Source organism: Simochromis diagramma, unplaced genomic scaffold (genome assembly GCF_900408965.1).
Source record: "Simochromis diagramma unplaced genomic scaffold, fSimDia1.1 OVJJ01000361.1, whole genome shotgun sequence".
NCBI classification, from domain to species: Eukaryota; Metazoa; Chordata; class Actinopteri; order Cichliformes; family Cichlidae; genus Simochromis; species Simochromis diagramma.
The window spans coordinates 16,747,264-16,762,113 of NW_024386860.1; the positions used below are offsets into that span (position 1 = coordinate 16,747,264).

At 39.6% G+C, this 14,850-nt stretch overlaps 1 protein-coding gene across 1 annotated transcript; it reads left to right on the plus strand.

Moving 5' to 3' along the window:
- Positions 1–11: 11 nt before the first annotated feature.
- On the plus strand, positions 12–5,798 carry LOC120732912 (protein rapunzel-like). Its single transcript, XM_040030826.1, has 3 exons — positions 12–219; positions 2,257–2,753; positions 2,869–5,798. The coding sequence occupies exons 2-3, from the start codon at positions 2,260–2,262 to the stop codon at positions 3,557–3,559; spliced, it is 1,185 nt and encodes a 394-aa protein (XP_039886760.1). The 5' UTR covers positions 12–219; positions 2,257–2,259; the 3' UTR covers positions 3,560–5,798.
- The last annotated feature ends 9,052 nt before the right edge of the window (positions 5,799–14,850 follow it).

The following is a 14,850-nucleotide window of genomic DNA, read 5'->3' on the forward strand; positions in this document are numbered from 1 at the left end:
CTCCTCCTCCTCTCTCTCTTTCCATCTATCTCTCCTTCTCGCGCGCTCTCCCCCTTTGCAGGCATTCAAAGCGCATCTCCGCTCTCAGTCCGGTTTTGGACCCTTCTCAGCAGTGCATGAGAGAACCGTGGGAATTTTCTCAAACTTGAAGGGGGGAAACGTGTCTGCAGCTGTTGGAGCTTATCAGCCGCGAAGGAGCAGTAGAAGCATTTCATTCAGGTACAGAAAAAACACTATTGCTATAAGAATGTCATGAATGTTTATCTTCCTCCCTCATCAGAAGGGTTAACATGCTCCAAGGTGTGTCCGATCCTCTGAGGGGATTTGCGCGTAAAAAGATCCACGTTGCGCATTTCTTTTGAGCGCGCATGGCAGATAGAAATGGTTCAGTTCGGGCACATGGAATTCCCATCCTTAGAATATTTACTTAAACCTTGTTGTTCATAGTTGGTATCTTATTGCGCTCATGTTTGTCTTTATTAATACAACAAATTACGAGGCCTTTTAAAATGTAAACAAAATGAATGATGATTTGTCGCAGGTTGTCGGTGACGCAGATTCGAGTTCAGACACAAATATCGTCTGAACTGGGATTGCACAGTAATTTATACATGTCAGACTGAAAGATGAAAGCGGGTTTTTAAACATGGTTTGGCCTTGATCTGCGAATCTAAAATGAGTCAGAGCCAAGGGCATCTTCTCATCCAGGCCCCCATTTTGTTCACATGACATCATCATCTACATCCTTTTGGATGCGTAGTTTAAAAAAATGAAATGTAATCCAAGGACATAATGGTGCCCATCAGAGCAGGATTAAGACGCAATGTGACCAAAAAAACAAAACAAAACACCAAATCATGCTCTAAAAATACTGAATTTCATCTTGAACTCAGATTTCTCTCCTCCACTTGTGAAAGAAAGAGTCTTTGACATAAGATTAAATAATAATAATAATTCAGTGACATATTGTTAAAATAACAAGCATTCAGCAATGTCATTTGACTTGTTTGTCAGAAAATGTGTATTTATAGCATCAAATTGATCTTTTCTACTATTTACAAAATAAATATAGAGAGTTGGCTTTAATATATTTAGAAAAAAGGTCCTTACCAGTATGAAGCAACACAGTATTAAACTGTAGAGCATTACTGCTCTTAAATTCAGTGTACACACTACAATTACTAATCAGGTAAAGTTAAAGCTTTTATTTGAAAGCAACACCAGTGTCCTTCATTTTCACACACATGCAGTTCAGTTGAGCTTTGTTCCTGCAGCATCTGTTGTCTTAATATTAAATGCAGATACAGAAGCGACTTTCAAAGTAAGGACCAGGGACCCCCAGGGGTCTGCAACAAATTGCTAACAAATCTGGAAATTGATTTTCTATAAATAATATTCCAACAAAACAAACTTAATGTGTCAAATAGTGTGTTCCGACCAACACAAAGCTTCACTTTGCATTGGACCATTTTGCGCTCCATAATTATTCTCATCTAACAGCCAGTGGGGGAACCATCGCCTTTAAAAGTACAGCCAACAGCTGGAACAGTAACATTTCCAGAAGTTAGAAATGTTCTGTACTCTTCTGGAAGCTACCGCACTTTTCTGCTCTCTTTATAAAAAGGGAAGTTGGATCATATTTCTATTTTTAATTCTTGGTAAATCCAGGTTATGAAAAAATTGCAGCTGACACGAGGTAAAAACAGTCTGAAGAGAATTATTTGCTGAAGCTGGATTATTTTCATCTAAGCAAGCCGTTCAACAACTTTTGGTCTGAACAGTTAAATTCATTTTTATTTATATAGTGCCATATCACAACATATGTAAACATGTGAGCAGAGTGCAAAATGTAGAATCCCACGCTTAATTGGTGCTTGGATTTTTCCATCCTTTCTCCCTTGGCCCTTTCTCTCTTCTAAAGGACTCATTGCACAACAAAAGGAACTTTTCATTCACAGTGTGGGAATTTTTCAGAAAACTAACAAAAAAACTGGAAAAGTATTTTCATGGTGCAGAGATTTATATTCAGAGCATACTCCATCTAATCTTTGACTACTGCACTACCAGTTAAATAATCTGAGAGACACTTTACGGTTTCATGGCAAAGTCTGAGAAATGACCACTTTCTCCTCATCCTAATGAAGATCATAGATGGAAAGATATTTTTTGTATGATTATGATAACAGCATAAAGAATCACCGCTTAATTTCTAAGTTTCTATCTATGTTTGACATATTTTGCTTCTCTGTATCCCAGAACATGACTAATCCACTGGAGAAGGTTGTGGCCCAGAAGAAGGAGGCCATTGAGGCAGTGATGGATATGTTTCAGAGGGGGGCCGAGGTGCTGGCCAGTGCTGTGGGTGAGCTCTTTCCTCTTTGCGAGGCTGCTGCTCCTGTCCTGCGTCTGGCCTTAGATAATGTTCAGAGCAAAGAGGTCTTCTATGTCAAAGAACAGTTCCTGACAGTAAAGAACAAACTCGATGTGCTCTCGAGTCAGCTGGAAGACATAGACTGCGAGCTCAAGAAGGGAAGACTGGACTCCCAGTACTTCTCTTTTGAGGAGAACATTCGAAACCAGTTTAGGAAGTATATGGATATACTGGAAGCAAAAGAGCAGTTTAGGGAGGTGAAGAAGAGACTTTTTTTGGAGCACTTTGCCAAAACTGGAGGAGAGAAGAACCTGCTTGTGCTCTGTGATGCTCTCATGGGGACTAACTGCTTTGGAGAGCCCATTTTAGATGTGGTAGAAAGGTAAATTGTTCCATTTTGTCACATTTATGCTTCTGGATTTACAAATCACCACTGCACATTTCTGTGGATGGGATGTCAGATGAAAGTATGATGAAACTGCTCTTCTGTGTTGTAGGTATGTGGCACGGAACCGCCGCCTTCTGGAAGATTTCTGTGTTCGGATGAAGGAGCTTCTCTGCTTGGGTCTGATTGCTCTTCTGGGTCACTGTGCCTTAACACAGGGCCAAGAAGAAGAGCAGGAAAAAATCCAAGAGTGGAGCAGCAAAATTGAAGAAGTTGAATCCAGGATGAAGTCAGCCATTGAGTCTTGCATTGCTGCTTTCCCAGAACAAGCAAAATTAGACACCGAACGCCTCCTGAAGGAAAACCACGAAGAGAATCTTCAGGATTCAACTCAGCAGCTTTTAGAGTTCTTGGTGAAAAAGTACGACTGGGTCAGCTGGTCAGTGCGGCTGATCAACCATTCAAGCAGCACCTATCGAAACTGGCGAGCAGGGGAGCATTTTCACCATGTGGCAGGGCAGAACTGGTTCGAAGTGCTCCAGGTGAACAACATCAACCTGGTGGTGTCCTACAGCACCAAACCGCAGCCTGTGCCCCACGACTGTATCAGGCAGGTGATGGAGGGTCAGGGGAAGAAGGGAAATGCCCCAGCTGTGGTGGAGGTGTTGGAGAAGCAGCTGTGCGGGTTTGTTGTTCATGCAGTCAGTCGTCACAAGGAGTCCGCGGCTGCGTGGAGCTTTCCGGAAGACTGTCATTACTGGGAGAGGCACAAGAATGTGGCTGTGTGTGTGCACTCAGAGTAAAGCTGCTAGATAATCCAGGTTTTAAGATTTTAAGGCAGAAAGGTTTATCCGAATGAAGACACTTAACATTTTTGTTGCTGAAGGAAAAATTGATGATACACTGCATTGATCGTCAGATAATTTATATTAACACCAATCACACAAACGAAGCATTTTCAGGTATTAAGCCCAGACCTAATGCATTAGTCGTGTGGGGAGATTTACTCATATTCTTGCTGATTATTTCCAGTTGATCTACACATTAAAGAATACGTTTAAGGGGTGAAGAGATAAAAAAATGAAGTTGAAAATATTACAAAGCACTTTTGTTGGAAAATAATTATGTTGCTTCTATGCAAACTGAAATGTGCCAGCGTCTCTGACTGAAACTACATTTAATACAACAATTCTTTTAGTTTCAGCTGTAGGGTTTGTTTGTAGTGACAAACAAAGACTGAATCAAACTGACACTGTTGCACTTATTTTTAACATTCATTTTGTGAATGGAAGGTTTAATAAATGTGAAAGATTTCAGAATGCAGCTTATGTTTTAAAATCTTCCTTTTTAGTCTAGAGGTGTTTTTTTCTGAATGAGTTATGCCATAGTTTTACAGTAAAGCCCATTTGAGAACAGAATTGATTTGACACTCCTACATTAGAGCTACACATGACTGGATCAGTGCTCTGCGTACGCCATCACCCAAACCGACACGTTAGAATCAATATTGGAAAACATCCGATCAATGCAGCTCGTTCAGAAAACTTCGTTTCACGTTTTAATGTTTTGTTAAAATAATATAACCACAAATGCACTTGCAGAGCTGCGCGAGCTCTTAGATACTCTCGGATATTTTCTACATAAACGTAGTTATAGCTCTTTAAAATCACTTGCATATTACAAACTGTATTGCTACATGTCTATCCATAATGCTAACAGTTTACTTCAAAAGCATTTTACCTCAGCTGCATGCAGTAATAACACCGTCTCCCTTGAGAAACGGCTTCTCTACCTACTTACAGCTTTCAGGAGATGGTTTTGCTGAGGCTGCATCTACAGCTCTCTGCTCCCTTTTTGTCCGTGCTCAGCAGGCTGGCCTACATAACCCTGACAGGGAGCGGGGAGGTTACTTTTTCAGGCGTGAAAAACAAGAGGCTTGGAGGTTGGAAACACGACAATGTGCCTTGTGTTCTAAACACAGTGAAAGCCCTCGATGTCGAACCAGACGCGCACTGCCGACCAGTGCTCTGCCTAAAAATAATAACACGAATTAACTGCTTCACATAGATCTTTATGTTTTATGTATCATTTCACCTATCTCAATGCAATTTACTTGCATCTGTTAGGTATTCTTCCTGACATTAAATATTCAGTTGTTTTGTCTGAAATTTAAAAATCAACCAAAGATTTTCCCAGGAAATTTTTATGAACTCAGTTTTTTTTTTTTAATCCACAGCATTTAGATAAAAACTATTGCTTGCTTAAACCGCATCTGCTTTGTTACTCATACCAAAACATCTTAACCCTCTCAAGGCAGACGTTGCCGATTTGTAACAGTTAAAAACTAACAACCTGATTACCCCACACACATATTTTATGAGTGTTTTTTACTCAGAAGTACCACTGCAGGACTTGGTTGTGCATTAGCAACAAAAAGTTTAATTTGAGCCTGAGAGGGTTAACAAAATTAGTGGATAATGAATGGCTAGCATGTCTTTTTATGCTTTATGATAATTAATGAGTAAAAACAAAAAGCAAATGGATGTGTAAACACGTGTAATCTAATATCTGTCTCCTTTTTCTTGTATAAATGTGATTTATGTAGCACTGTCAGTGCCTGTGCCCATTAAACCGAAGCAGTGCACCCTCAGCAACACTGACTCTGGCTAATTTAATTGATATTTACACATAAGTCAGCATTTCCTGACTGCAGCTCTGCTTTGATAGTCCATGAATAACCTTTGGCTGAGCTAATATCCTGCAGACGAGCAGCAAAGTGCTTGACTTAGCAGGATGGTATCAGTCATAATGCTCAGAGTAGGTGCAGCGCGGGTGGAGATGCCCTTCATGTCATATCTCAGTGGATCTGCAGGGTCTTTAGCTGCTCGGCTTGTGTGTCGTAAATCAAGCCTGTCAGAATCCATCAAGCGCTGTTCCTAAGACCCAGTGCAGTGCAGCAGGAAGTAGACAGTGTTCAAAGGAAAACAACTGATAATTCAGCTGATCAAATTGATGTATATAAAAAAAGCTAATTAAAAAATTACGTATAGAAAAGCCTAATTAAAACTATTTCAGAGACTGTTAGGGTGCAGACTGTGGGGGAGGAAACATCAGACAAGATCAGAACTAAAATCAAATCAAAAATAAGTCAAGTTTCTCCCCTCAACAAAAAAATAAAATAAAAATTAAAAAAAGTAAAGTAGAGACAGACGAGGACTCCAATGTGACCTATGTAAGAGGATTCAATTCTGTGATGAGTGTTTTTCCCAACATCAGGGCTTCATGAAGTCAACATGAAGAAACTTAATCATTTATTAAGTTGAATTGCATAGAAATTGATAATTAATTGATCATAGTGTGCAATGTGTGTTGCACTTCAGATTTACTATTTTTTTTGTTATTCTAATAACAACAGCCACATTCCTTATTTTGTTCATATGTCTAAGACCAGTAGATGAGGTCGAGGCTGGATGCTGTGATCATTTTCCACTGGTGGAAATCCTGATTGGATGCAAGAGTAAAAGAGCTTGACCAGTCTTCTCCAAAGCTTTGAACATTTCTCAAATTAATTAGTAAACCAGCACTTTACTTGTCCTAAAACAAAAAAGTAATCTGACACATAATCTATCATTACATTTCTAATTGGCATTTTAGGAAAGAAGATTAAGAGGTTTTAATAAGCAGTTTATTAAAGTTGAACAGTTTCCCTCAGTTTCCTACTGTTTGAACCCTGGATGCTACCCTAAAGAAAAATGTCTCGAGACTGTAGCTTCATATTTACCCTGCAGCAGTGGTATGTGTATTACTGAACACTGGAAAGTGCCGCACTAGCATTCAGTCTTTAACCTCCTAGAATCTGGCCTCCACATATGGGGACATCACATTTTGGATTGTCTCGACCATAATACCAAATCTTTCTCTTTCAAATGAGCCATATTGCTGAAAGGGGCACAATTGTTGTTTCTCATTAAAGAGTTTTGCACATCTTTACTCAGTTGTGCCAAATAACAAAGAGAAATTAAAAATGCATGCCATTAAAGAGTTCAGGTCTTAGGGGGTTAAGCTAAGATGTTAAGCTTGGCAGTGGTATCGACTTAATTTTTAGACTTTAAGTAAAACAAACAAACAGAAAAAACAGGTTTTAGATTGGGATTGTTTCTTGTTGGGCACATCTTGTACCTGTCACTGGTCTAAGATCTGCAGTCGTCATTTAATATGGATGAGAACTCAACTATAAATAGCCTTAAACCACAAACGTCTTCACTCTAAATCAAAATGCTGGAGAACAAAAACAAAACAAAGGAAAACATATCACAGACTTCCCCGTGATGCTAAACACTCCACCTGCTACCTCGCTGGCACAAAGCCTTTTTTGTCATTACAAATCCCAGACAGGTGACTAACTGTTTTACCACCTTTGATCTGGCGCTGAAAAAACAGAAAATGTGGAGCAGACGGGCGGATGGGTGTGCCAGACAACAGTGCAGCCCTCAAACACTCACAGACACAGAACCAGTCTCTGTGTGCAGACCACTGAAACGACAACACACAATAAAACAAACAACAAGCTTGCTAACGTTACACCTGTGTCTGCTGACGGTTAGGGGGTTAGGGTTAGACCGGTTTGTCTGTTGTTATTGTGCTCAATTTAAATTTAAAATAATCCAGTCATGTTATATTCCCTTTTTTGTTGTTTTCCTCTATGGTGGCTGGATTTGGATGTTAAAATTAACATGACCACCAGCAGTATTTAACATTTCCTTGGTTTTCTCCCCTGTGGAGAAATGGAAAGCAGATGCAGCCGGCACTGTAAGGCAGTGGATTCATTAGTGGTTGTGTGGGCTTTGCCTGGGTAACAACTATTGATCCAAGAGGCTCTTCTCCTGCATAAAAGGCTCTTGCTGTGGTAAACAGTCAATCCTGGCTGTCATTATGTGGAAGACGGAAAGCATCTGTTTACTGACCAGGTGGCATCTTGCAGCAGTCAGACTTGTAGTGTTTTGTGGTTGAAAGGAGGTTAACGCAAGATTTTAAGAATGAAAGAGTGAAACATGGCAGGGAAATGGTGGTACTAGCGGTAGTTTGCAGACAGAGGGCGCTATCAGCAAACTGATCTGAGGGTAACTGTTCCAAAAGCAGTCTGTTGCTGCCACGATTTCAAATAAATTGCTTTTTCACCCATTTGTCATTGTCCATTTACAGTTCAAAGCTTTTTCTGTTTCAGTATCTGGTGAACATTTCATTTCTCTCACCATTTTAAACTGACTTTTACAATTTGAGATTAAAGTCGTCATGGATGATGACCCAAAGCCCAGCCTTAACGCCATGCTTTGGAAGCATGTACTAAATTATGCAAGTCAGTTACAATGATTGCCCAGACTTTAGACCCCCCCCCCCCCTTTTTTTTTCTAAGAAAAACAACCAAACTACATGCTCAGTTAGCATATCACAGATGATGACTTATAGCAGGGCTCACAGGGTTAAGAGGAAACATTTGCAGACATTTCCCTTTTCTCTGCTGCTCCTACAGGCTGTGACTCATAAAGGGACTTTTAACAGCGGAAAGATGACTTTATAAAACAAAAAACCTTCATGGCGAAATTCCGGAAATAATAATTCTAGAAACTTGAAAATCAGTTTACAAACCTCCCTAAACAAAAACTCTTCCCAGCATCCTCTAACACAGTCCTTTCCATCAGGCTGACTTTCCTCATCTCCAAGAGGAGATACCAGCCAATATCAATATTTCATAAACAAATGAAAGACTGGATGGAGGCTAACATCAGGCTGTCCCTGGAGGAGACAGTCAATCGATGGATGGTAGGATAGCGCTGTGAGGCGGTGTCTGCCAATCCTGTCCACGCAGGATAATGGTATTACCCATCAGTCCGAGTGGCCCATCGACCAGCCTGCTGCTCTCTGAGTGGACTAATTCAATAAAAAGCATTAAAACATTTGTTCAGTGGCACACCGACTGCAGGTCCGAACCCAGATCCAAGAACTGAGTTTTTTTAAATGGTGCTGCCAGGTTTGAGTTTCTGGCTATTAATGTTTTATCCATACTGTCTGCAAAATGAAGGATCTGAATTCTGACCAGTAGGGGGCAGTGACTCTGGATGCAGTAAAAGTCTGGGTCTATAAAAGTCTGAGAAAACGATCCTACTTCTCTCTTCATTTTTGACTTCAGGACACATTTTTCTTATTTGTTTATGGTCTCTGTGCTTTAGTTTAAAGTGTTCTCACTACCGTACGATATAACTTAGAAAATTATGGGCAGTGGTTGAGTGAAACTCATGAAAAAGCATGGGTACCTTCTGACTGTGACTAAGGTTGCATCGCTTGCTGTCTTCTGTCAGTTATCCAATTTGGCCATGGCAAAAAAAAAAAAAAAGCTGAAGTCTAGGCTTCCACAAACTATTAGGACTCAAAACACGGGAAGTTAAATGAACACAGCGGCTTTATTGCTGGAAAAACTTCCATAAAATAAACCACAAAAAACAAACCAAAACCCTGAACATGAGAATTAAGAACTGAAACAATGGGAAACTAGAACTTAAACTAGACCACAAGAAAACAAACCTAGAACTGAGAACTAGGCATTTAGACAGGAACACAGGACAAGGAACTTTCAAAATAAAACAGGAAACCGGCATGGAGACACGGACTTGACAAGGAGCGACGACTGACCGGAGAGACACAGGAGATGAATGAACACAGAAACACGGGTGACTCAACAAGACACGAGGAACGCAGGAAAGGCCCAGAGAGGGAGACAGAGACTAAACACAGGCTGAGATAAACTCTAAGAGAGGGAGAACGAAGATCACTGAGACTAAAGAAAACCAAACCATGAACAACAATAATCAAAGAATATAATTCCAAAGTCGGAAACAAAAATACTGGGTCGCAGGCCCAGTACCATGAAAGCTAGTCAGTTTTTTATAAAGAGTAAAGAGGGTCTGTCAGAAACAGGTGTTCCAACAGATGTGATGAGTCAGTCAATAAATGCATAACTCCTAATTTTTGTTCTATTAACCTCTGTGTAGTGATACCAAATATCACGAGCAACATGGGCTATTCTATGAGTCTCAGTGGATCTCAGGATTCAACATAGAGGCCACATAAAGGTGGCATTTGACACATGCACAAAGGTACATCTAACCATGTAGGAATGCCATGCCACTTCTGTTACTTCAGGCAATATGCAGCTGCTAGCCACAGTTAGCCACATATTAGAAACGAATAGCTGTGCAGCTAGGTCTACACACTCAGTATTAAAATTTTCAGAATTAAAAAAATATTCAGAAATTACCAACATTACAAGCTTGTATTTTATTATTTACAATTAGATATTAAATAAGCTTCATCTGGAAAGAGGAATAAATAAGTGGTGCAACTTTCAAATATGTAAAGCTCATTAACAGAAGGCTTACACTTCTTGTATTCATAATATAGTTTATTTATAATATATCTTATCTTATATTACCTTTTTCGCTGGAATTATGTTTCTGTAACATGTTAGAAGATTTTTAGGTTTAGTATTTTAGTAGATGTTTGTTTGATAGTCGACACAGATTCACAAATTTTTCAGTTTATGAAAAGAATGTATGGGATGGTAACATCTCATGCCTGGAAAGTCTCATACCAACACTCATGCCAAGCAGGTTCAGTTTCAAAGTTTTCAGTTCAGTTTTATTTGAGTGCAAACTGTTGCCACAGCAACAGTCGCTCGCGCCACTCTGTAGATTAACCTAAAGACCCTGCAGTAATACAGCGAAAACCCCAACAATCAAACGATCCCCTTTGAGGAAGCAGGCGTTGGTATTATAATTATTTTTGTATGTTGTTTGTTACACAAGAATTCTTAGTGTTTTCCAACAATAAGTGTTTAAAAATCTCTGCATACAATTCCTGACTATACATTACTTCTCTGTAGAGTTGTTGCAGCTTTTATGTGCATGTTTTAACATATTGTTGCAGCTTTGCAGCAATGTGTGATCAGTCACAGAGGTCTAACTTTTTTAGTGAAAGCTTGAGGACTGTGGGAATCTATTGAAAATCTAAAAGATTTCATCTTTACCTGTTTTATACATCTGCAAAGGACTTTAAGAGTCTGAATGCATCTGGGGAATCCATCTGTCAGAAAACCTTTTAAATGGAAATCCACTGGGTGGTGAACACGTGTCTTGGCCATCTGCAATGCCTCAACATTTCCCTCCCGTCTTCCAACACTCTCTTTTCTCCTCTGATACCAGTCTCCCTCTGCAAGGCCCCATGTTGTCTCACTCAAACCCCCAGCGTGTTGCAGTCTGAACTCCCCCCTCGTGCACTCATACAGAACCTCAGATTCCTTTCCTCCTCCTTTGCAGCAGGTCAGCGACCCTTTCAGTAATGAAGAATCTCAGAAAGTGAATCTGTTCTTTTGCTTTCACTCTGTGTTTCTGTTGCTGACTTACCTATGTTTGCTTAATTGTGATCTACAGCTCTTTAGCCATATGTCCCCTGATTGTTAATTACATAAGCTAACCCCCCAAAAGCTGGACAAGTTTTCAATCTTATGAGAAACAAAGAAAAAAGGACACTTGTACAGAATGTACTTATCAGGAGGATACTGATAAGTACTGACTGTCAGTGTGGGGATTATATCATTTTATATCATTTTAATATCATGTTTATTCTCTTATATCCTTTTTTATTAAGCTTTGATTAGTGGCATTTGATTAAAACATTTATTCAATATATTACACATGTAGTTTCAATCATGTTATTACACATATTGCAAAAATGTGTTCATAAAAGAGTTGGCCTTCTGTCTGGTAAGAGGTTACAAGCTTTATCTGGTGAGGTGAGAGGTGAGACAGAGTGCAGTGAGGTCGAGACAGTTCGCCTGCATACACAGACAGTATATAGATTCATTTCTAGGGTAGAGTTAAGACATATTTTGCTTGTAACTACATTTTGTGCCTGCATAAGTAACAGTTTTTGTAGAATGTGTTTCTGATGTTCCAGAGATAAGCGAGAATAAGAAGATCAACAGGAAGCACCTGGGGTGGAGATGGAGAAAATGTCTCTTTGAGTGCGTGTCAAAGGTTGTCAGCAGAAGAGCTGTGGTTACTGTAACTTATGCATGTTGTGTATCTGCTTTGACACATGAGGGGGCATTATACCCTGACATATAAAAACATTTTAAGTATGCTTTTTTGGGGGATTTATGCTGAGGATTGTGATGGTGTATTTCCTCCACACATGTGTTTAATAAAATCATTGTTTTGACGCACTTGGACCTGCAGTCGTTTGTCTCACACCTCAATCATGAATCGGGACATCAGTAATTTGAAACATTTCTTGGATTAATTGCTGGTTTTAATGTGCTGACAGAAAGCAGTAATGCTTTTATAGTTCTAAAGAAACTTTGATATTGACTAAAAAAAGCACATCCTCTTTCTTTTGCCAAATCTGTAACAGCAGTAGGCGAGTGTGGCTGTGCAGCATGATCATGAGAGAGGGGGGCGGTGAAGTTGTGTATCATGATCCCGAGGGAGTGGGAGGTAAATGAGTAAAAGCGTGAGAAAGGGGAAATGAAAAAGAGGAAAACCAGGAAATGCCACGTCACAGGGAGCTATTGCCTTCAGTGGGCTAATCCCTCACAAGCGAACTCAAATCCTCATGAGAAGACCAACAAATGCAGTGAATCAGATGCAGGAGCAGCCTTAATGGTTTAAGGGCCTCAGGGAAATACCAGCATGAAGGCCTCCAGTTTTAGAATAACTGAAAAATCTGAAGACTTGATAACTGGTTCATGTGCCAGTTTACAACTCTACCCAAAAAACTGTTTAACTTTCATATGTATTTGTGTAACATTTAAGTTAATATAATGTTTGTCTCCTGAATTTTTTAGAACTGGTAAAAAAAAGAAATTTCTTCCCTCATAAATATATTAATTTGTTTTAATAAATCTGTAAGTTTTATTCTAATAAATCTTATTTTTGCCAGAATCATGCTAAAATATATTTTTAGGGCAGTGCAGTAGTTAGCATTGTTCTGTCACATGAAGATGGTCATGGGCTCAAATCCAATCTGGTGGGTCTTTCTGTGTTCTTGCTGCGTCGGAGTACTCTGGATTCCTGCCACAGTCCAAAGACTGCAGGCAGTAGGGTAAGGTTCATTAGTAATTTATTAGTGACTTGCTCATAGTTGCGTGTCATCGGCCGGTTGTGTGGCAAGCAGGAAGTGGACCTGAATGCTGGACTCTGCAAACAAGCGTGAACTCAAATCACAACTTTTCTGGCAGCTTTAACAAAACATAAGGCAGAGCAGAGCTGCAGCACACTAACTGGAAAAACTAACATTGGCAGACAGAAGGGAACATAACATGAGGAGAGATCACAACAAGGGACTGAAGTAAAACTAAGGCCTTAAATACACACGAGGTAACCAGCAAACTGGAACACACCTGGGAACACAGGTAAACTGAATCTGACTAACGAGACAGAAAAAACAAAACTGAATGCTCACGAGACAGGAACTAACAGAATAAAACAGGAAGTAACACACACACATACACGTTATTAAAATCAAACATTTCAAATTTAGGATTTTTTCTCATACATTGTGTGTTATCTGATACTTTTTTCTGATGAAAATGGAAAGTTTGTTTTCCTCTCAGAAATTTGATTTTCTTTCTGATATATTCATGAAAAAAACTGGAGAAGACTTAGCAGACGATTCTTTTGCAGCGATCGTCTTTCCACTTTGTTAAAGCAGATTTTGAAGGAACAGTTTATTTTAGTTAGTGTGGGAGGGGATTCTGTAGCAATCACACTGTGGTTTCTTTAAGCAACAGTATAATTTAGGAGCCAGGCAGAGCATGGTGATGTGTAACCTCAACATTCAGGGAGGGGCTGGAAGAGTATAAATTGTCCCCCCAGGCTTATTTTTGCATCTGCAGAGAGATTAGTGACTTACCGTCGTAATTCTGTATTGAATTTCCTATCCTGTATGTTAGTTTCATTTTTAAGACCTCAAAGCTTTGACATGGAAAAATAACATATGATGTCTAATTGTCGTTTCCTTTCACAGCTCCAAACTGCAATACCTTTCAGAAGTCAGTGGAACCCAACAGGAGGCTATAATGACCAAAGTAACTATAAACCAACTACAGAACAAGTTTTTTGAGGTTTTCAGAGAATTAGTAGTAAAACTAAACGATTGAGTGAAATGCCGCAAGAAGTAATTGGATTTCCAATTTACATGGAGCTTGAAGGTGGTTTGGCTCAATTTGTAGAAGGGCAATTATTGACTTGAGGTGAATTTTCTTGCAATCAATACGCTGCCTACTTTCAGCCTGTGATTCCCCATCTATTTCCTTAAATCCAACCCGAGTTTGTATTGATCTGCTTGAGCAACAGATGGATTTTTATCAAAGAGGACAGCCAGACAGCCACCAGAGTCCCTGTTGTGCATACAGATTGTTGGTACGTGACTCAGACTGGGCAAAGTTCACTTGTGTTATGTAGTGATCCTGTAAAAACTGTACACACCAACTCAATAAAAAGAAGGCTGGGAATAGATCAGGGTTTGATTCCAACGTTTTGGTCCACTGAATGTGGTTATTGTTAATTATTAAAACTCAGATTAATCTGAGACACTAAAATGTCTCAAAGTAACAACTAAGTCTTTGTCCACATGGTTCAAGTTAAGCATATTATTACTATTGAAAATGAGCAAAGGGGAACTGGTAGCAGCTGGGTCGCTTTCATTTTCCATGAACATGAAGTGAGGAAGTACTTGTTCCTCTGTCCTTGCTCTCTCTTGACTTATTTATACCAAAGAGATGCTTCAGTCTGTCTCTTTATGCCCGCTTCTCTGTGACCTGGAAGCATCTGGACCAGGGAGGGGAAACCCAACATTACTCAGAATGCAGACGTGAGCTCCAAAACCCACACTGGACACATTCCTGTGCAAATACAGTGTATGCTGACATTCTGGGCTGACTTCATCACAAAACCACCCTGAAGGACATTTAGATAGAGAAATTTCAGGCATCTCTGAAATTCCAGGCTCAAGATGGTGTTTATATGTAAGTGTGTTTTAA